At 38.9% G+C, this 24,143-nt stretch overlaps 1 protein-coding gene across 1 annotated transcript in view; it reads right to left on the bottom strand.

The window, feature by feature from the left end:
- LOC146308144 (voltage-dependent N-type calcium channel subunit alpha-1B-like) overlaps positions 1-24,143 on the bottom strand; it is a 137,413-nt gene that overhangs the window by 29,175 nt on the left and 84,095 nt on the right. The window contains exons 23-33 of the mRNA XM_084746200.1: positions 23,294-23,390; positions 19,229-19,389; positions 18,477-18,614; positions 14,508-14,709; positions 13,791-13,955; positions 10,823-10,933; positions 9,469-9,558; positions 5,868-5,984; positions 5,024-5,089; positions 1,086-1,177; positions 837-987 (exon numbers count right to left, since the gene is read on the bottom strand). Of these exons, the coding sequence (XP_084602326.1) occupies positions 837-987; positions 1,086-1,177; positions 5,024-5,089; positions 5,868-5,984; positions 9,469-9,558; positions 10,823-10,933; positions 13,791-13,955; positions 14,508-14,709; positions 18,477-18,614; positions 19,229-19,389; positions 23,294-23,390 (1,390 nt within the window). The remainder of the gene's footprint in view (positions 1-836; positions 988-1,085; positions 1,178-5,023; positions 5,090-5,867; positions 5,985-9,468; positions 9,559-10,822; positions 10,934-13,790; positions 13,956-14,507; positions 14,710-18,476; positions 18,615-19,228; positions 19,390-23,293; positions 23,391-24,143) is intronic.

The following is a 24,143-nucleotide window of genomic DNA, read 5'->3' as shown; positions in this document are numbered from 1 at the left end:
GGCAGTGATTGCGGGGCAGCAATGACACTAACAGACAGAGGGAGAGATGGGATGTTTGAAGTGTGGGTTTCGTATGTATCATGAGTGTGAGGTGTGTTCCATGTGATTGCGGTGCAGCTCGAGTTGACTGGCTGAACTAGCTCGCAGGTGTTGGTACACATGTTGTATTATTTCAACATTGCAAAAACTTTCAGATTAATCTCCTACGCAACAATTCAGTCTTGCTGTTTTCTTTATTTTATTGGTTTGATTTAAAAGTGATACATGAATTTATCTGCTTATTTTGATGATTTTAAAAGGTTTTCTAACTCAGAACATGTTCCCCGTTTTAAGATGAGGCCAATATGTGTACCTTAATATAAAGTCTTACCTAAAATTGTATAGAAATGTGTAAATTAAATGTTTACTGTCACTTGAGGGGATTTTCTCATTTAACCAGCTGCCTACTTGCATTTTCTTCCCATCTTTCTCTGTATTCTCTGGAACTGTCTGGATTTTCTGCGCTGTCCTCAGTGTAAGAAGACCTTGTTTACTCTGAACTGCAAACAGGGTCTTCTCACAGCTGGAAACAGGACAGCCTTTGGTTCAAGCAGGCATGAAATCTTGGTGAAAAAAGTATAACCGAATCTGCTCCAATCTGGGTACTTTTTGATCTCTAAAACAAATATGATGAGCATTAGTTTCAATGATCCAAGTTTGACAAAGTTCAATGAAAGTTCCAACTGTAAGTTAAAAGACTATTGCATACAAAACCACCAAACTTCTGTATAATATCCGTAAAACAGAAAACAGAGAATGGAGGCAGATGGACCCTCTCTGTTTTCCGTCATACTGACCAGGAAGGAGCAGAGGAAGATGAAGGAGACAAAGTAGAAGTAGGCAAAGTCACTTCCACACTCCGTCCCCACAGTTCCTGAGAGCTTATCACACGGCCGGTTGCTGAGACACGCTAACATGATCTCATGCCACGCCTCACCGGTCGCACTCCTGAAACACAAACAGACGTGCAAAGTGAATAGAAACACTGCATGTCAGTGGCAGGAGCAGGGTTTGGTGTTATTTTTGGAGTATGGAAGCAGGATTACCTGAAGAGAAGGGTCAAGGCCTGGAAAAAGGTCTGGAAGTTGTTGTGGTGGTTTATTGCGGTCTCCTCAATCAGCTCGATGTTTCCAAACACCTGAGGCAGCAGGAGAGGAGGTGCTTGAATGCAACATTTAAAACTGTTATAATGAACTACTGTAGCACAGGAATGACAACAGTTATGTCCAGTCCCCAAACTGAGACCCAAGCGTGAGCCATAGCTATGTTTTAAAGGCCCTGATTTTTTTTTAATCAATCAGCCTCTTACTTTGAGTGATGGGATAATTTCACATAAGAGATTTCTGTATTTCCTTTTTACTTTGCAGTCTTGTCTTCTGGTTTGAAGTGACTTGGAAAAACATGTCATATATTTCTGTGCACCAATTCGGATTTAACAGTAGGTAGGTTGTTATTTACTATCAGTCAAAGCTGATCAAACCACACCTACACAGCCCACATAGAGTTTTTGGGCATTAAACTCTTGATAAATAATACCATAGAATATTTATTTTACTCCAAAATTTAAATAAGATTTTTTTTAATCATGAGGATCCTATGTTATAGAACAATAACGACCTAACTTAATCCACTGGTACCAAATTTGAGACTTAAATTTAAGTTCTACACAAAAAAAACCCAAAACTAAATAATAAACACAACAGGAGGGTGGTTCAGGAAGTGTTGAAATGTCATTTATGAGTATGCACATATGCACAAGAGTGAATTTTATATATATATATATATATATATATATATATATATATATATATATATATATACACATGCTTTTCAATATCCAATGTTTTGCATTTTATCATATGTTTTTTTTAATTTTCTTTATTTTTCTTTTATAGTTAACATGTTCTACTACATGATGTTATGCATACCATTTTTTCAAAATTGTATTGCCTATTACTCCTGTACAAACTCCTTTGGCAGCACTTTACTTTAAGGTATATACTATGCAGGATTTTCCTAAAAAAGAACGCACAGACTGTAAAAATAATCCCTCTCAATCATCACTTATGAGTTATGAGACCCTGCCTTCTTCTTGTATTTTCTCTTTATTTTTCTGTGTCTGTGACGTCTCTGGTTATCAGCCTTGTCAGTGGTCCACAGCCCCCAGCTAATAACAGCGTGCACAGTGTGCATTCGGACTTTATAAAACATAGCGACCAACAGTTACATCACTGTCTCTGTCTCTTTCCTCTCCTCTCTGTGAAGAGCTGCAGGTCCATGTCTGTTTGTCTGAGGGCGGGGCTTATCTACACACACACACACACACACACACACAAACACAGGCAGAGCAGAGACAGCAGGCAGGATGACTCGTTCACTATAGCTGCATTCATGCAAAATCCAGCAGTGTGGTACAGGGTTGTATGGAGGCATGGGCCTCTTTATTTGTGCTTTAGAACATAACTGCTGTGACAAAATCAGAAAATAATGTTTTATTTCTCAGATTCACCGCTTTGTTTTTACTAATGCTGCTGCCTCTTTTCATTCAGTTGCTAGCATGCTCAACCACTGCTGCTGTCTTTCTCCCTGTCTCGCTCGTTGAGACAAGGAGGCAGGTCAACTTTGAATGGTGCGTTTACAAGCAACTGACAAATCCTGCACATTATACCTTTAATTACATTAGGGTTGTGACAAAGGAAACTGGAGAGCTTGTTTCCTCTTTGTTTTACTGAATAAATGAGAATGTTTCATAATAATCTTTTTTATGTGATTAGCTTTTTCATGTACAGTATATTACTGTTTTTGTGCGTAAAAGGTATCTATTCATTATCTACCTTTGCTGTCACTCAGTTTATGTATATAATTTGTCGACATGTTTTTACTGCGCTGAATCTTCATTGATTTAAACTGAGATTGACCGGAGAGAGAGCCTGAGAGTGGATAACTGTCACAACTTGTGATGTCCCACTGTGAGTCCAGTAAAACAACCCAGAAGTGTCTTTTTAAATATTTATTTGGCCCTCAGCATGTCCACCCACTGGCCTATAAACGCTGGCTGCTGGGCCCAGGAGACCTCTGACAGCAGTCAAATATGTGTATACAGCAACTGACTATTTCAGCACAAGCACTATTTGACTATGAGAATTATATATATGTAAGAGGGGAAAATATAGGTAAACCTTTACATCAGTTTTCATTAAAAAATGGGGAAAATCAAACACCTGTACAATATAGCACAATCCAAGGCTGTAGCCATGCAGAACATATTTGGTTTCTGAAATGTGTAATATTAAATTTTCACTGCTACAGTGTCAAAGATGTGTCGATGCAGCTCTGTGGTGATGTAGAGGCAGATGTTTGTGATTTTGGACTGGTGGACATGACACAAAACTCACAAGAAGGCAAAATCCCAAAAGACTGAAACATCAGAAGGTTCAAAGAGGTACAGCGGTGTTTTTTTTCCAGGGTTGTTGTGTTGGATTGATATTTTACAGGTGTAACTTATATTGTCTTTCCCTTTTTATCTGTCTCTAGAGAAGAGAAGGTGTCAGCTGGTGTACAGGGCTGATATTTGAGCCCATCCATCCACTGTCAGCCTGATGACAGCCAAGTATAATATCATGCCCAATAAAAAACACACTGTAAGAGGATGTATGAGCACTGAGAGGCAAAATCTCTTATCAGGGACAGTGTCCTTGTGCTCCAAACAGTAGCAACATCACAAAGTGCTAAAAAGAAAATTTTTCACAAATGAAAAGTGAACTGGCTGGACAAAAGCTGACTCAGCTAATTTTAAGTAGCTTGACTCTCTCCAAAGGTAAAACCTAACACCTACAGGAACTTCCTAAAGACATGGTTTAAAACAAATCAAACTTGTAGTCATGAGTAATCTTTCTACCTCATCTCTGGCACTGCCTTTAAACACTCTGACTGTTTGTATATATCTCCATACATCTGTGATATATTTATGCCCTGTATTGTATTGTGTTACATTGTAATATCTGTTGAAGTATTGTATTGTAGACATCAGACATCAGACATTATTCATTTGTTATTAACCCACGATGCCGAGGGGCTACAGATGAAAATGAGCTTATTAGCTATATCCAGCACAGTTATATTGAAGTGTAAACTACAATCCTGATTGATTGAGTCCCTGGAAAATAAATAAATAAAATAAAAATATATAAAAATTTCAAAAAAGCTCTGGTTGCCTGGCAACCTCAGGTTGACGATAAGACTCCACAAAATCACATATATGTTGTATTTAGAGTGCAATCAGAAATCAAGCTAATCATCTCCTGGTTGTACCTTTATATCTAACAGACCTATAAGAGAGCGGTATCAATCTTCTCATCAAACACTTGGAAATAAAGCGAAGAAGAACCTTTTCAAAAACATCAAACTATTCCTAGGTAGGTACAAAGTTGTGCCAGGGATGGTATTCTGAGCATTGTTTATCAAAAGTTTGAACAGCCACATGAAAGCTGTTTCTCAAAAAACAAAGTCAGCTAACAATTATACCTATCACCTATAAATCAGCACTAAGCCTACATTGAACTCATCGAAAGATAAACTAATGGATAATTTAACTATACATAACAACATTAGCAAAATACATTCTATATTATCACTGTCTTCTGTTGTGATGAATTATTGCCCAGATATTAAATAATTCTAACTCTTATTCTGGCTGATTTGACCTCTGCTCAGGTCACCAAACTCTATGTCCTACTCATGGTGCAAGTTGTCCCACACTAAAAGGTATAACAAAAACTGACAGGAGGATAAGGATGATGTCAACCAAGCACAGTCTGTACACACCCACACAGTTCTGAGAGGACGTTTAATCAGCTGTGGAGGGGGACCATGGGTGTGCAGGGACCTTGGTTTAATGAGAAATCCTCATTTTCTAGGAAGCGTCTCTCGCTGAATCACTACATTCTTAACTTCCTGTAGTCCAGCTGGCCGTGTCACAACTCACCTGCATCCCAATGATGGCGTAGATGAAGAACAGCATGGCGATGAGCAGGCAGACATATGGCAGAGCCTGAAAACAAACATAAACACAGGTTAGAGTCACTCAGAGCACAAACAGATGAGCTACACAGTACAACAAATCCCCACACAGACACACTCACACACACTGTACACGGCCTCTCTTTTGATCTCTGCACACACACACACTAACAAATGTGATTCTCCACAGAGGACTAGCGCCCTTGTAAGATTTTACAGTCTTGTTTAAGAACTCGAGCAGTCAACCTGACCTGCAGGGTCGATTCTTTTAACCAGCTATTTATATCGCTGCGAGGAGGAGGCGAACATTTGTTGTAATTAAATAGCCACCTTTTAACACTCTGCAGATACTGTCCATTTTCATTGGGCTTAAAAGCTCTCACCACTGACATTAAACCTGCTATAAATTCCCCCGGCTGCGGCCCGGCGCTCTGCATTTAACTCAACTTGTCCCAGGGGGATTTAGAGAGCAAACCGGCACTGTGTGAAAATCCAAACTGCTGTCTGCTGAGAGCTATTTAGTTTGATTTTAACACAAGTCTGCCTGCTCGTGTGCCCTCTACTCCACTGTTTGAATACTTCTATTAAACAATAAATCATTCTTGTTGAAAATCTCAAAGCTAAAAATCTGCATCTGTGTTCTTATTAACTTGTCACTTCCTGACTGAATTTTGTTTCGTCTCTCTGTGAAATACTTTTTTGTTTTGAAACGTGCAACATAAATCAAGTCTGTGCTCATGTTTTACACACATGGCCAGAGGAACAAGCTATTACTTTGGGTCTTGAGGTCACTGCATGCGTTTACTCACCTTGAAGGACTGAACAAAGGTCCACAGCAGGATGCGGATGGTGTAGCCCTGCCGCAGCAGCTTGATGAGACGAGCCGCTCTGAACAGCCTCAAGAAACTCAGGTTGATCATCTTGTCCTGGGAGAGACAACAGAGACTCTGTGAGGCATTATAACATACCCTAGATAAAATGATTTGAAGCCATACTACGCAACTCTAAAAAGAAAAAAAAATACTTAATGTGGATATAGCTGTGGAAGTTATATAACAGAGACAGCTCACTGACTCTATGAATTTTCTCCACTTGTGCCACTGTTAATTACATCAGTGGCTATAGTGGCCACTGTTCAGCTGAAGTTACAGAGGCTCCCTTTAAATAATTCTCATACATTATCTGTATATCAAATCAAAGTGGAACAGAGAGATAAATGAAGAAGATGACAAAGATTTCACTCAGAACTTGACCCAAATACTACAGTCTGATTATTCCATCTAATTCTCCTTTGCTGCCCAAATCCGAGCAACACAGATTCAACAAAGACTCAATCGCTTCTATAAAAATCACTTTTTTCATATTCTTTCCATTAAATTTTTCATTTCAATTCTTGCGCTTGTTCTGCAAGACAATGCCATCTAGTTGCAATGCAAAACAATCAGTTTCAAGAATGCTGTAGAATCATCAATCAATAATCAATCCATCAGTCATTTTTTCTAATATTTAAATCATACTGTCTTAGTTCAAGATTTTGATGGAAACCACAGATTATTATTATTATTATTAAATGACTATGTTAAAGGGATAGTTTAGATTATTTTAAGTGGAGTTGTACGAGGTACTTGTCAATAGTAAGTCTATAACCTACAATAGATGGCCGTCGGCACAACCCCAGTTTAGAGAAGCAGCAGAAGTACCAACATGGAAGCTAAGCTCTGTGCTGCTGTGGACAAAAACACCAGCAGCAAAACGCACTTCAGCCACCTAAGAAAATCTATATCATTTTAAGTGTATGTTTAGAAGCGGTTTAACATCAGAAAAGCCTGCCTCACAGCAAGGTAAAACTGTGAAGATATTCTAAATATAGTGTACACTTAAAATTGAAGCTGAAATTTTTCAAATGGGTTGTTTTCAGGTAGCTAAAATATGTTTTGCTCCCTACACTGGTTCCCCTGCTTCTCCAAACTGGGGCTGTGTCGACCGCCCTCTACTGTAGATATTAAACTGACTATTGATAAGAGCCTCCTACAATCTGAACTACCCCCTTTAAGTTTAAGGGTTAAGTTGTTGCATTTGTTCTGCATGAAATGTCAGTCTTACCAAGATTTATTACTTGAAATATTGTTTAACAAGCACAAAGAGCACCAGGGGGATCATGTAATCTAGATGTAATACAAACCAACCAATTTCAAGGACTTTGTCATAAGTATTTATTTATTTTTTATTGCACAATCTTGTAATTTTGATGCAAACCACAGCAACTTGGCCTACTGTAAAACTAAACAACTTGTTAAATTGAACAATTTTTTGCAGTGTACACTTTCACATCAGGTCTTACACAACTGAAATAGCTGTAGATGACTGAGTCTCGTTTAACATTTTAATAGGTATTTTCCTTTTCTATCATGTCATGTTGAGGATTCAGTAGGTAGACACTTCAGTATAAGACTGTGAGAGAGAACAGCACACTGACGGGGGGAATCGACAAAATCAGCGGCCAACAAGAAAAGCCACTTACCGTCTAAAGGTGTCAGATGTGACAGAGGGGGCAGAGTGAGGGCACAGGCGCCAGGAGAGACACAGCAGAAGATGGAAACAGCAAAAGAGGAAAAAAAACAGAAAGAAAGCAAGAGAGAGAAAAGACAGAAGAGAAAACTAATGATCACATGAAAAGAAAGTCACACAAAGAGAGAGACCGACTTCGCCACACAGAAAGCAACAGCCTCAGCCCTCCATCGCCACAATCAAATCCTTTTGTCCACGTTTCATCTGTTCAATGTAATTCAACAAAGGAAACTAAATGTAACAGCAGCTACCGCTCTTCTTTCTGCCCTGCAACTACCTTCGCTTTATGTATTGATTTTCATTTCATGTATTGATTTTCATGATTTTGTTTTTGTTGCTTTCAGTTTTCTTGGCTGAGCTTTTGCTTCGAGGACTGAGACTGTGAGAGCAGAGCAGAGCGTGACTTCAACATTCATGATTTTGGAGCTGAAGTGGTTTGTATGGAAGCCCTGTGAGGCAAGTGAAAATACTAATTCTGGTGATCCATTCTGTAATTCTGATCTACATGTTTTTCTCTCCTGTGTTTTACAGCATAAGAGTAGCTATCTTTTTAAGTTCTTTTTTTTTAACTGTGACAGAGGTGGACAAAAAGTTTCGGCAGGTATTTTTTTTTGTTTGTTTTTGTAACATTCATTTCATCCACAAGAGGCTGAAGTGCACCACTAGTTCCAAACAGGAGTAAAAGCATTTACGTTTTTCTTCTAAACACATTACACATGTTAGAAAACAGCTGCTACAAAGAGACTATGCAGTGCTGAATAACAATTTCTGTGTTCAGGTTTTTTTGGGCGGACCTGAAATACGGTTCAGTGATGTACCAAAGCTGTGGTCAGCCAGCATTATATGAGCCCCATGAAGATTTTGAGACCTAATTTTTTTATACTTAGTGATTCCTTTAATGATTCTGTGGTGTGACAAACTCTGAACACACCTTTATTATGGCTTTACACAAACTTTAAGCCTGATTCAAATACATTTCTAGCCAAAAGAGAGACCTGCAGTAATTTTTGATAACTTGTGAACATGCAGTATACTGTATATATGTTGTATTTAGAGTGCAATCAGAAATCAAAATGGACCTGGAAGAAAACATGAATGCTTTCAGTCCTAGTCAGAACATGGGGTAGTGGTGCACTTCAGTTACTTGTGGCCAAAATGACAAAAAAATATAGATCAGATTAGAAAATGGATCAGCAGAATTCTTTTCTCACTTGCCTCTCAGGATTTCCACAGGTTTGTTCAGATTCTTAATGTTTGGTCAAATAAAGTGGAAAAATAACCAACTTTCATTAACACATTTGCATGTACAACATAAATCAGTGCTAAAACAATTAGTTAATTAACTGTTTAGTCAGTTAGTCAACTGTCATTGCAACAATTTCCATAATCAGTCAGCTGTGATGATTTGCTGCCTTCTCTGTTTTTACATTGTTATAAATTGACTATCTTTTGGTTTCAAACTGTTGATCAAACAAATTAGTAATTTGAAGACTTCAACTTGGGCTCTAACAATCTGTGATGGCCATTTTTCACTGTTTTCCAATTTTTTATAGACTATACAATTCTTTCAAAAAAAAAAAAAAAATAGAGAGAGAGAAATAAACAGATTACTCGCCAACCTAATGTGAAATATGTTCCCTGCATAAGTAATCTATTACATATGAATAATATCAACTCGTACATTATCACACTTATCCTGACTGGACGATACCTACTTCCTGTATCACAGCATGCTGACTGTCCACGGTGCAACTGCAGCAATAGCTGTGAGCATGCACTGAATCCTGATGCTTATGTATCAAGTGACCCATAAGACACTGGTGTAACAGCCCTCAGAAAAGCTCTTACCTTAATTTCTGTGACCAAGATGTCTGTGATGCTTCCGAGCACAGTCACAAAATCAAACACGTTCCAGGCTGCTTTCAGGTAGTTCTGCACAACAAAGAAAGCAGGGAGACACAGGGCTTTTTATTCAAACTTTAACATGTTCAGCTTCTTTTGATATAATTCGGATTCTACTCTTTGTGATGAAACATAATTGAGAAACTGTTCAAACCTGGGCTGCAACTATTTTGTGCAACTCATTCTAAGGTAACAAAATAACAATGATTCTTATTTTCAGGTGATAATAATAATAATCATTATTATTATGATTATATTCCATTTCGGCCACATTTGGCTAATAAATCCCACTAAATCTTACATGTTGGACCTTTAACATGAGATATTTCTGCAAATTCTAATGCAGTTAATGTCTGTGTATTTGGTTAAATTCACAGATGTGAACAAAAGTTGCAGGGATATACAAAAACTATTCCCTGTAGATTGAAGAAAAAAAAACAAATACACCAAAACACATAAAAATCTTGACATCCCCTTAGGTACACAAATCTCTATGTGCTCTATATACAACACACACAAATGCTGACACGCTCTCCTGCATAAAATAACTGCTGAGCTGCAGCCTGGATCCCCTTGGACTGGTCAATCATCCAGCCCCTGCAGGCTGGAGGCTGCTGCCCTGCAGCTGCAGGCTGAAGAGATGCAGCAGCCGAGTGTTTATACCGGCAGATGCGAGCCCATCCGTCTGGGCTTAACAGCTAAACAGGTGGAAGCAAGTGGTGTGTGAGAAAAGCTATTTAATAAATGGGCCTCGTAAATGGAACAGAGCCAGAGATGAAATGCCTCGCTGCGGGCTAGACGGCCCCATGTTGGGGGAGATTTATTCTTTTTGAGCACTCTTGCATTCATCCCCTCTTTTTGTTACTTAGTTCACTCTCTTCTTTCCTGAATTTGAGACTTTACACCTTTTACTGCTTTGTGGCATGTCAGACATCCTCTGCAAAACTTTTTTGTACGTTTGCAAAATAAAATCCTTCAAACATCCTTCTACTAAGTGAGGCTACGCTGCACTTTCTTCATTAGAAACAGTCCGTAAAGGCTGACACTAACAACCACAGATCCAAATATTGTTATAAACTTTTGTTAAACATTCACAAGGAGAACACTGTCAGCAACAACTGTTCATTATGAGCACAGCGAGATGCAGAAGTCACCATCAGTCTGATTTTTGTGGCGGATTTGCATATCCGCGGAGAGCTTTTCCCTCGTGTGTGTACACAGAAACACTATACAACACTGAATAATTGTCTTGTGTTTGCAGAGTGCAGCGCAGCATATGGTCTTGACAGCTCACCAGTGGACCGAAAGCAATAATCTTGAGGATGCACTCCAGTGTGAAGAGGGCTGTGAAAACGATGTTTAAGTATTTCAGCATGGACTCGTAGAGCTCTGGAGCGCCGTAGAACTGAGGACAGAAAGCAAAATATACATTGAATAAGTTTGTTGATAGATTTGAGAGAAAAATCACAACTGTGTCAAATCATTAGTTGTCCTATTCACTGTACAATTAGCCACTTCTGTCTCTTATAGCTTTACGATACTGAAAGCTACAAGTTTAAATGCAACCAAGAAGCATTGCAATTATATGTGATTGCTTAGACGCACACTAACAAGATGTTTAAAAGGACTACATGCATTTACCAGTCCCAGATGCATACATACATTTTAATCATCTCAGCTAGATGGTGACTGTGGTGATTGTGAAATTATCTGTGTCTGTATGTGTTCATGTTGTTTGCTGTTCTTTACAAGCCTACACCCAGGACCACCATACCTACTTCACAATCCTGGAGGACTGTCACACAAGAATTTATTAGATTTATTAGGGGCAGAAAGTTAAATATGCGATACAAAAAATGCATATTATTGCAGGCATAATTTCTGGCCACTGAGGGCAGCACTGAACGCAGCACTCCAGTGAACGAGCAAAGAAGAAACTTCTGTCTGCAGTCTTATTTTATAGATGGTATGGATGAGTTATATATTTTTAAATTTGATATGATACCAATACTTTTTGTTGCTTTTTTTGAAGATTATTTTTTGGGCTTTTATCTTTATTTGATAGGTGACAGCTGAAGATATGACATGAAGGAGGGTAGAGAGAGCGGATGACATGCAGCAAAGGGAGTCAAACAGTGGCCTCGGCAGGGGGCTGATAGCCTCAATACATGGGGCAAATGTGTTACCAACTGAGCTAGAGGGGCGCCTCCTTATTGTCACAGTTTTACTGATACTGGTACTGGTAATGATAATTCTTTAAATGAGTATGTCATTTTTCAAAATAATGAAAAGAAAAGTAAAAAGACCACTGGAAAATCTCTTGACACATAACAAATTTCTTACACAAGCAAATATGAAAACAATTAAATAAAAGTGTTTGTGGTAGTAAGTGTAAGAATATAAATATGATCTATTTTATAGAAAACTAGAGTAAAAATTAGAAATATGTTTTTAAATCTTCTAGTTTTTGTTCAGCTGTCTTACAGTTTTCATGGTGTGTTGTTTGGAAGGTGTCTGAAGACGTTACTCGTGTTGCTGATGAGTCAACTTTTTCTTGTCACAAAATGTGCATCTTGCTGTATTTTTAGCTACAGCTGGAAAGTTGGACCGAACCACATTATGCAGCCTTTCTGCATGATGTATTACACTATTTCAAGTTTGATGCAGAAGTGTATGACTGTCTGCGGCCATGCGCTCAATTCATGTGACATGGGCCAGCTAAATATGTTTCGTCAGGGCGGTTTAGTGGCACAGACATGATCCAAAAATATTGAAAATGTTTGGTGATGCAGCCAGAATTGTTTTGTATTCATAAAATTTAATTATCAATATTTTTTAAAGAAATTCAGCCTGTTCCATCCAAGTAAATAAAGTTTCTTTTTGGGATTTGGTGATCATCTGACAGTAAGCTTTCTTCCATGTGAAAAGTTGCCAAGTGCTTTCCCTTCACTGAGTTTGCATTTTCAATATTCCTCCTTTAACAAAATGTGCATTGTACAAATTAGTAAAATATTCAGGTTTTCTGGCAGACAGTTTTAGGTACATTGCTGCCACCATCTCTCATGGAGTTTTTGTTCATTTTGATTTATTCAAGACGCTAGAATTAAAAAGTCCATGGCAGATAAGCTGAATATTGGTCTCTCCAAAACAACCAGACTCCTGATAAAAACAGAACACAGGAGTTGCTACTGCTGCCTCAACTGATTAGTTAGTTTGTGTTATTGTGTCACTTTGATATTTTAAAGGGTTGATTAGAATCTAGCTGCTTTGGAAAGACCAGTTTCTGTCTTGTATCACAGTGATTTCTTGATGGAAAAAGCTGCCTGATGGCAAGGCAAAATGGTGAAAATATTAATGATAATGATAATATAGCATACACTTAAACTGATATTGTTTTTTTTAAGTGGCTAAAATACGTTTCGCTCCTGACCTTGTCCAGAGCAGGACATTGTTTCCTACACCAGTGCTCCTGCTGCTTCACCAAACTGGGGGTGTGTCGACCGCCATCTACTGTAGGTAATACACTGGCCATGGACAAGAACCTCATACAACCCCACTTCAACTAATCTAAACTAATCTCACCTTCTTGCTTCCATGACCTGGATAGAGCACTTTTGCATGAGAAAAACTCCTGTGGCTCACATCTGATCCCGATATGAGCCACAAAAGCAACCCCCACGTGTATGTTTATGTCAAACCACAAACAGTTTATCTAAACAGCCTTCTGAACTGTCTCTTCAAATAAGTTTTCAGATTTTATGATCAGAATCTGACAAACAGAGGTACATTAGAAAGATAATTAGATTAAGTGAAACCACAGCCAGCAGACGAACAGAGCTCCTCTCTGGCACCAGCCTGCAATACCCAAACTGGCTGTTTCATTCCCTCAGAGATTTTCTCTTCCGAGGAGATGAGTCAAGGAACTGCCAAGACACGAGCACTGCGCTCTGATAGCAACAGCACTATTTGGCAGAATTGTGACAGGGCTGTGCTGGTGGTGGTGTTTGAGTTTTATTTGTTGACCATGTCTGAAGGCCAGACCAGTGTTACTGCTGTAATTGCATCTCTGCCTTAAGAGCTAAAGATGAAATAGTTCAGATTTATGGAATCAGCTACTGCACTCCTTTTTAATATTTCAACAGCGTGCTGTATCGTACTGGGAACTGAGCGAGTATCAATGAGCCAGTAGACTACTTCTTTCTGGCTGTGAGGGATCTGAGAAGGATTGGCGCTTTGCCTCGTTAGCCAGAGGAATCACTGACCTTCATCATCAGCACGACCGTGTTGAGGGCAATTAAAGTCATGATGGCGTACTCGAATGGAGGCGACACGACAAATTTCCACATCTTGTATTGGAAGGACTGCCTGTTCTCTGGCATGTATCTTGTCAGCGGCTTGGCGTTGATGGCAAAGTCAATACAAGCCCTCTGTTTGATGAAGAGACAAAACAAAAACAGTTAGCGTACAAATTTCCTCTCAAACAGGATCTTCACACCTTTCATCATACAAGAGAAAAGTGCTGGAAAATCAAATTTAAAAACATGAAAGACAGCTGGCACGCCACAAGAGGATTTTCTAAAGCCTTTCGTAATATTAAAAGATGAGACCACAAATTGAAGCTCTCTGATCACAGGCCAATACTTTACAGACAAAAAGCAGCATGATTTTAACAAAGTCCCTGTGAAGTGGAGATGAAGAGAGTGGAGAAGACAAACCCCACTGCCTTCCTTCAGTGCTTTGTTCTGTTTGAGGGAGCCATAACTCATGTTAGATCTAATTTGCCTGCAAGTGATGTTTAGAAGTGGATCAGCATGTGCTCTGATTTCTAATGAAGAAAACATTTGTGATGCAAGAGACATTTTGAGAAACAAGTGCTTCTTCTGCAGAAATAATCAGCGTGTGTTCTTGTTGCGTGAAGAGAAGGGAAGGGGGTCATTGTTTTCCAGGAGAAAAACCAAGAAAGTGCATCACTCTCACACCTCGTTCTTCTCCAGGCTGCACTCCGACATGGCCTTGTCTCCCTGCTCCTGGAAGGTGATGATGATCAAAGCCACAAATATGTTGACAAAGAAGAAGGGGAACACCACGAAGTAGACCACATAAAAGATGGACGTCTCCATGCGGAAGCCTGGATTGGGGCCCTGATCCTCGTAAGTGGCGTCCACAGAGTGCTTCAGGACCCTGAAAAGAAGGAAAAGATTAACTGACGGGAGATTCAAACAACTATATACTGATACCGCATTTTTGGGGACGATACCAATACCGCTATAGGGAGTAAAAAAAATATCCTGATATCAATATATTAGTAACAAACATATGTAATGGAGGCATATTTTACAGTTTAATAATAAACTTTATTGTCCAAAAAGATATCAGGTCCGTGAAACAGCAAACTTTTACTGGTATTTTTAATAATTATACATAACTCTAAATAAAAAAAACACAAATAGAACAAAAGATGTGTACATATTTGGCCAATAATGTGCCGATAATATCCGTCAACCGATTTATTGGTTGCGCTCTACTGTGGAGATGTGAGTGAAATAACACTCACAAACTTTGTCTGGCCTTGTTTGACTATTTCAACTAATTTCCATCAGTTTTCCTCAAATGGTACGTCCCCTATCAGTTCCAGAGTTTTCAGGCCCCTTTCCATTTCCCTTCACCCAATCACCATGGCAGAGGTGCAACAATTTCCATGATGAAATCTAAATCTATAGTAATCTGTCAGTTACTTCTTGGTTAATTGATTGTCTGATAAAACATCAGACAACAATGAAAAATGCAGATCACAACATCCGAGACTAGACAGTGACATCTTCAAATAGCTTGTTCTGTCCAACCAAGAATCCAAAACCCCAAAATATTCAGTGTACTATAATTTAAGACCAAAAATATCAGCAAATTCTCACATCTGACCATTAAATGTTTGGCATTTTACATGAAAAATAACTAAACTGATCAGATAATTATCAAAAGCACTTTTCTTTTGGTCGACTAAACAATTAACTGCAGCAGATGAAGGGATCCAGCATATCAGTGTACCTCTAACATTGCCTTGCTTTACCCTGCAACTTACTACAAGAAATCCTGGAAGTGGAATCAAGCAGGTTTGATGAAACAACTCTGAAATCAATCTTCCTTGAAGTATCCAGGGAACCTTTTTACAAACTATCCAATCAAACTACCTGCAGAGGTTTCTAACAATCCTCACAAATTTCTAAACAAATGAATGAGTCAGGGCACAGTCAGGAGCTTCTGGAAAGAAAGATGATGATGAAAACAAACTGTCCTCTCCAGAAAAGCAACAGCATGAGTTTTAGCAAGTGCCCTAAAACAACACATTTAAGTTCAATAATAAAGCCCTCTAGCAGCCGTAGAAATTATACAAAATTTAATTTATGGCAAATTTTACTAATATAGCACCAAATCATATCATATGTTATCTTAGGGATGTTTTCATACTGTACTTGCAATATTATTTTCAGTGGCCAAACAGTTTCCAATAATTGCCACTATGAGCAAGCACTAGGCAACAGTAGTGAGGAAAAATTCATCATCAAATTATTTCCCATTTCCAGTTGCATGTCAACTTTGTTTTTATTTTTATTTATTTATTCATTTTTTAAAAGCATTACCACAACAGTTCCCTCACCGTAACCATGTAATTATTATTGTAACCATGAAGACAAAGATCATTTTAGGCCAAACCATGTTTTACCCTGTCGTGTAAAAAATCATTTTTATGCTTAAAACTAATCAGACTTTATTAATAAACACTGCGGTTTATGGTTTATGGACATTGATTATAGAATTCTGATTTATTTTTCAACAGTGATTTGTAACAGTCATGTTGTCTCGTCTCATAGCAGCTAGGGTGCAATCCTAAAAAAAAAAGGATTCCCAGGAATGGTGGGAAATATAGTACACTGAGGAAACTAGGAAAATGTTTTTAAAACATTCAGAACATATGGGAATATATTTAGAAAATATGTGGGCCTAGTTTACTTTCTTTAAAACATATTCAACAGCTGTGTACCGATGGAACAGCTGCGTGTGTGTGTGCACTGATGGAACGCACAGAGAACTTTAATGAATTGATTAACAAGCACAAAGTGCCATGAATTCAAACACTTCTGACCATTAATGCAGTGGCTCTACCATCTAAATCAGACTCACCAACTTAGTGTGGAAATGCAAATGTAAAGTGTGTGCTGTGCTCTAATGAGGGATCAGATGTGCTGGATTTTAACTTCAGCTGGTTCAACGAGCAGTTTGCTGGGATATTTAAAATCTCAGGCAAAATTCCAAATGAAAGCTCAAATGGTGCAAGAACAGTAAATTCACTTTATCCAAAACACTTATGGGTGAAATACTGGCAGAGATGGCAGCATGACTGCTTTACCTTCAACAGTTGGTTGTGGTGAAATGTGCCTCTCACTGAAGAAAAACAGCCAAAATCTCCCCAACAATCCATCCAAAATCTCACACCAAGTGAGTGAGAGCTTTTTACAGCTTTGCTTTTCAACTTTGAGTGATCACTGACTTTATTAGACCAGCTATATTTGACATTGCAGTGCATATGGTGAGAACCCTTTGAAAGCCAACAGAATATGGAATATGTCTTAACAGGATGACTTTGTGACCAAATGACTTGTTTAAACAAATTTCTCTTGTTTATACACTGAAGAATTATAAAATATCACATCCATGAAGCTGTTCAGTCAGACTGTGACAGACAAACATTTCATCCTCACAGCTGTAGCCAAGTTCAAGGTGTATGTGACAAATTATGTTCATTAAAATGTTGATTAATGCTGGTGTTCTTCTGCCTTCACAGTTATTAACAGCACCAGATAATACAGTAAAGCAGTCAGGTTCGGAACCAACATTTCTCTTTGTTACATATAGTGCTGCCTGAAATATGACCAACATGTAGCTAAAAGTACACCTTATAAACAAGTGCATTTCCCGGGACAGCATTCTTCTGTTCCTGAGATAGAAAATCTCTCATTTTCAGGAAAAATATTAATCCCTAGCAGCAGCTAATGTAGCCTCGAGGCGGTTCTAGGTAATGGAACCAATTGGACATTGGACCTAGGCCTCGCTGGAGGCACACTTGGAAACAGAATGAGATGAGAGGGAACCTATAATCATAAATTCTCAGTGCGTCACATCAGCTGCATTCATCTCCCAAAAAAAAACAGCTCACTATGCCGTTCATTTTGTTCTTGTTTCTTTTAGTTGAATATCTAAGCATGTGTACAATTTTCAGTTTCGGTATTTGATAGCTGACTTATAAACTTGCTGTCTTGAATCACAGTTGTAAATTTTGTCACCAGCTGTGTGCAGAAAGCAGAGTATCACATGTTTAATTTCTTAGATAATCCAAATCAGAAAAATGGGTAAATACTGTGTATTTAAATGTACAATTCTTTTGTGAGCTGTCTCTTCCTGTGATGTTATTGTGCTGTCACTACTTGTTTAAGACCGTGTGATTTTAGATGATCATGACAAGCTCAGTCAGTTTACTTTTCATCTCCAGGTAAGTGCAATGAATGAAATTAGCAAACAGCCATCAACAGTCCTTGACAGAGACGACAACGATGATAAATGCAACTTCAGCTCAGGCACAGAAAGGCAGACTGAAGCCGTCTACGCAATGAGCCTTGATTGCATCTTCAGAGAAGTCACAGTAATTAAGTCTGGGAGAAATCAGTTGGGTTTAATCTGTGCTGTACTGTCTGCCTCCAGGTGTGCTGCTGAGTGTGTTTTGGGACAAGTCACTGGAGGGAATTCTAGCATGCAGAAGAATAAATTATTCAATATTACTTCAAATACTTGAGCATTGATATTCAACACAATTTAAGAATTGCCATTTTGTATACAGCTGACACATTTTATACATGAAAGGTGCTACACAAATGATGTGGGGGTTGTTCACTTACATAGGCCAGCCCTCTCCAGTGGACACAGTGAAGAGTGTTAGGAAGGCCCAGAGAACGTTGTCATAGTGGAAGTCGTACTTCCTCCACTCTCTGGGCTGAGCTGTCACGTCATCCCTGTCGTAGTCCAGAAAATGACCCCTGAGAGACAGACGGGAGAAGAGACAGAACCAGGTGACAAGAGATACAATCTAAAGAGGGGAGGGAGACAAAACTAGGTCAGCAAGAAATAAGAAGAAAACATTAGACTGATGATTTCAGTATAAAATCATAAATTACCAAAAGACATCCACCATGGCTGAATATAGAGATATGATCTCCATAACAAGTCAGTTTCTTAAAGGACCAGTGTGTAGTATTTAGTGGCATCTGATGGGGAGGTTGTAGATTGCAACCAACGGAACAAAATCCAAAATCCAAACGTAGCAGAACCTCACAGCCTCGTGCAGCAGACAACTTGCAAGAGGCCCTGTCTAGAACCAGTGTTTGATTGAACATGGCAGTCCAACACGGCCATGAAAGTCCACAAAAAAGAACTCACGTCCTCTGTACACATAAAGGGTTCATTCTAAGGTAACGAAAGCCCAACAATTCTTATATTCAGGTGATTATACACTTATCAATATACACTTTCAATTTCTGCCATATTCTGCCAATATATCTCCCTAAATCTTACACACTGGTCCGTTCATTAATGGATTAAGACATTTTGAAAAACATTTGAGCATGAAGAAGGGTAACTTTGGATGCTGTACCTGCAGTCTTTCTCCAGACCCTTGGACTCGTCGGTGCAGTAGAAGAATTTGCCCTTAAAGAGCTGCACAGCGATGACAGCGAAGATGAACATGAAGAGGATGTAGACGATGAGGATGTTAAGAACGTTCTTCAGAGAGTTTACAACACAGTCAAACACCGCCTGGAAAATTTAAACACACAGATACACACAAACACAGATCAATTAATATAAGCTAATCAAGTATTTCTACACATCTACGTTTTTAGGAGGCTGTATTGATGTACATTAACTCCATTCTCCAGGAAAGGAATGAAGTTGACTGATTTTTTATTACGTTTTCTTGACAAGCTACGTATGTCTTGTGGTGGTGCCATAAAGGCAGGCATAGCAGAAGTAGCATGCTGTTGTTAAAGCGTAGGTTGGCATGGATGATTGACTGAATGACGGAGTCAGTCAATGTTCGTCTCCTAACAACAGTCACTGTTTCTTTTAACTATGACAATGATCTTCTACTAAACTTACCCAAGGAGTTTTAGTTGCATAAACTTCACCCAACCTTTAACCACAGAGGCGGCAGATCAGAAAACACACAAAAACTCTTGGAAGGCAAATCGATGCTTACTGAGAACATGAACACACCTGCCTGAAGCCTGTCTTTGTGTCTCCCTGCCTGTCACTCTCTGTTTCCAGCCATTTCTTTCTGTCAGCTCGTGCTGTGATCTCTCTATGAGATGAAGTGCTTTGTCTATCGATCCTGACATGTGTGCAATCTAACCAATGAATATGCTGCTGCATGAGTGATCTCCATCGAGGCTTTTGTCTTTCAGAGCGAGGACAGAAAATTCCTCCCTCTCTCTACCAGCCTGTCCGTCAAACCGCTCTGTCCACATCTCTGAGAAGAGTCGTGGATGAGTTGTCTGCCTGCTCTGATCTTTCTCAATCATCAACACTTCTATTACTCCAATCATATCTTTCATCTTTTGTCAGATCCATTACTTTTGGATGATCTGCTGCCTTCACACACCAGAGGGAAGCTGTCATTTCTGCGTCAGAGGAAACAGTTGAGTCTTGCCTTGAAGAGGGTCAAAATCCATTCACACAGATTCTTCACGCTGAACACTTTACACAAAGCTTGAGATTGTTAATCGTGAAGCCACTATGAACAATTTCCAACTTTGGCAACCCCCGGTGGCTGCATCAAGAAGGATTTTTTTTACTAGGACTGTCTGATTTTCCTATTAATGGAAAATTCTGCCAGCAGAATCATTTGAAACAAAAACTACACACATAGCTGCTTTGACAAGATGAGAGTTTCTGTGTAAATCTGAGTTGTCACAACAAGGGCTGCCCCCTGAAAGTCGAAGATTACCTCAGACCCCTCAGTCGACTGAGATTCACGCCGTCATTGTACAAAGAGCACTGCAGCAGCATGGCAGACTGTAAACTTCGCAAACCGAGCGTCTAAATCACCACGAACGACAAAACTAACTCAACTAACTAACTAAGCAGAGAAGAAATGACAGAAACGGAGCGCAGTTGACACGCTGTTGACCAACCCAGTGGACTCTGGACACGCTGCAGTGTTTGACACCGTTGTCAGTCTTCTTGCAGATGCTCTGTGGTGTGCTGTGATTTCTAACAGTGTGAAAACTGAATGTTTTTACAATACAGATTGTGAAGAAAGGACTGAAACTCATGTAGGCTGGTATAGGATTTACTGTGGCGCGCTGACCTTAAAAAAAGAATGAACTGTTGAATCTTGGTATTCAACAATTCAATTGACAAAATTCTGAGTCGGGTACATACACCTACTCACAATATACCATCTTCAGTTCTTCGGCTTACCATAAATATATTCAGATATTGAAGATGTCTAATACTTTGAGTTCTTTATATTGAGTGGAACAGCTGCAGTGTAATTTCTTTGCCTTTTCACATGAGATCAGAGATTTCCTCACACTCTTCTCTTTTGATTATAGTTCAAATAGACATCTGTACTACAGAAAAGCACTCTAGACTGTTTATTTTTTTTTTACTTTTTTGTTTTACAATTTTTATAGCTGAGAACAGAAAGTCATCTGGAACACGGTCATGAATTAAACCTCCCTCTTTTAAAAGAGGGAAGACAAAATAAATGAAAACACCTGACAGAAATTGACTTCATTTCTTAACTTAATTTAATCACAATTACAAAACACTAAAACGAAGATGAGTCATATTTAATTAAATGCCAATTTGTCAGCAATAAAAGAGGGATGGCAGTCGGCACAAAGTGATGTGACAGCTAACTGAGCTCCAAATAGGCCAAATGATTGCTAAACTGCAGGTGCATTAATCAATCATGTCCTAATTGCAGGTTAAAAAAAATCTTCATAAAAACTTAATATATCAACAACAGTCACAAAAATCAGAAGAACATCATCCAATCAAAGATAATCTGCACTGACAAAGACGAACAGTGGCCACAGCGGAAACAGCAGTCTGTTGCAGACACACTCAGTATAAATGGATTTTTAGTGCTAAATGGCGCAGCCACTGCTCGCTTCTTTGCAGCAGTATTTGAAATAGTGATTATGAAGACTCACACCACAATCTTCAAACACTGTGGGCTTGAAAGGTGGCTCTGGAAAGTTCCTCCTTCATGGAGTTGTAGTCAGCTCGGACTCACAAAAGTTAAAATGAATTCCAATGGTGACCCAGTTTCAGAGAAGTATAAGTGTTCAAAGACACTCAGTTTGCACTATACAGCAAGTATAGAGATGGGGCATTCAAGTCACATGACTTTGACTCAAATCATACTCAGGTCAACACAACACAACACAACACAAACTCCTGCATCTCCACACATCCTGCAAGATAAAAAGACTGATTCTGTCCATGGAGTCTGGTGGCTGCAAAGAGAGCAGAGACGATGGCTTCAGTTCCCTGCTGCAAAACGCTGTGTCATGACAAAGTAAAACAGCAAACGTTCTAAAAATAGCATACATCTAAACCCATATTGATTTTTTTAGGTGGTCCTTTGTTTAGGTGGCTAAAATACACTTTTGCTGCTGCCCACATCTACAGGGGGCCACAACAGTACTTAGCTTCCATGTTGTGACTCCTGAGGCAGCTGTCAATCAAATGTGAGCTGACACACCCCCACACACTCTTGAAAAATGGTCTAAACAGGAAAATTAGCTGTTTTCAACCAGGTTTTATAATAATTATGAATGTTTATTTTCATTCAGATGGAAAGTTTTCACAGGCTTTAATATTATACACATACCTTATACACATGTGACACTTACTCCCATATCTGGTATACTCTATTTCTCCACTATCTATATGTATATCTATACGTGGCTTCTGTTTATTAGCATGGTTATCTCTTGGCCTTGTTGTTTGTGACCACCATTAGCAAAATGGTAGCTTGTTGCAACAAAACAACAACAACAACAAAACCCCAGCTAATTCCACTACAGACAAACAGAAGCTATCTATCTGAATTTTGACAGACTATTGCACATACTGAACATACAGGAGTTTGTTTGAGAAGTTTCTATGGATAATTTGACACTTTTTTTTACTCTGACTCTCTCTTTTTTAATTTATAATTCATTGCAACTGCTGTTAATCCCAGCTAACTACAGCTGTTCTCAACAAAGGAGCAGGTACAAACTTTCCAGAGTCACCTTCCAAACCTACAGGGTTTGAGTGTTTGAAGCTCAAAAACACAGTTTCTCAGTGTTTTCATCCACCTGCACTATCTGCGCCTATACCTTTTGAGGGCTGAGGGTGCGTTCTGGGAAATAAAAGCTATCATAAGCCTTATTGCAAAGACCCAGTTCAGTAATGGAAGAAATATTCAGTCGCGTCCCTCCAGAACTCAAAACACCCCAAAGGTCACACAGCTCAAATCTTTCATCTAGAGCTGAAAAGGTTTATATGATTTAAAACGCAACGGTTTTAAATCATATATATCAATTCCTCCTTTATATAATGTAAATGTGTTTGATTCATCATACCCCAGCTGCTCTGCGTATTTGTTTTCTTTTTTCTCTCAGAATGGAGAAAAGGTAGGTGACAGATTGGATTACTGTACCTTCAGCTTGGGCAGCCGTTTAATGGTCTTGAGTGGCCGCAGGACTCGGAGGACCCTCAGGGACTTGATGGTGTTGATGTCCTTGCCTTTCGTCCCTCTGCGCAGATTGAGAGCACAGTTAGACTGGGTAATGTAGTGCAATCAACCCTTTCATCCCATCCTCCAATAACAAGAGCTGGTTGTAGTACATCAGGTATACTGCGTACACAGAGGAATACCTGTTTATATTCTGTTAGTAGAAAACATGCATGTGAGTTTATAATGTTATTCTGTAGAAACATAAAACTACAGAGGAAGTTGCTGCTTTACGTGATAATTTGAATTTTTTGGGGTTTTCTACTTTTCCTCCAGGAGATATTGCAATTTTAACTGTACTAATCAATCTGATAAGTGTGGTTACATTACATCATATCCTTCTTTCTTTCTTTCTTTCCAACCATCTCTCCCTCTCTTCAGTCTTCTGTTTATTAATTCCTTCAGTCTGTCTCTTTTTCCTTTCTTTCTTCTGCACTTCTCCTTTGTTTCTTCTCTCTATCCTTCCTTCCTTCTACACCTCCTTCAGTGTTATTTTCTTTCCTTCCTTTATTTTTTCCTGTCCTCGTCCATTTCTCTTTTCTTCCATCTTTTTTTCCTTTAATCCTGTCCTTTATGATTATTTCTTTGCCTTTTGTTTTTTCCATGCCCTTATTTATTTGTTTTCTTTCTTTGCTTCCTTCTATCTTTCTCTTTTCTTCTTTCCTCCCTTCCTTCCTTCCTTGTATTTTGTTTCTTCTCTCTCTGTCTGTCCTTGCCTCATTCCTTCCTTTTGTACCTCTTACTTTCCCTATTTTCCCTACTCCTCATGCATTTT

The sequence above is a fragment of the Lutjanus erythropterus genome, chromosome 20 (assembly GCF_056507025.1).
Source record: "Lutjanus erythropterus isolate fLutEry1 chromosome 20, fLutEry1.hap2, whole genome shotgun sequence".
NCBI lineage: Eukaryota > Metazoa > Chordata > Actinopteri > Lutjaniformes > Lutjanidae > Lutjanus > Lutjanus erythropterus.
Note: the sequence above shows the minus strand (reverse complement) of the source record. Positions and strands in the feature narration are given on the sequence as shown.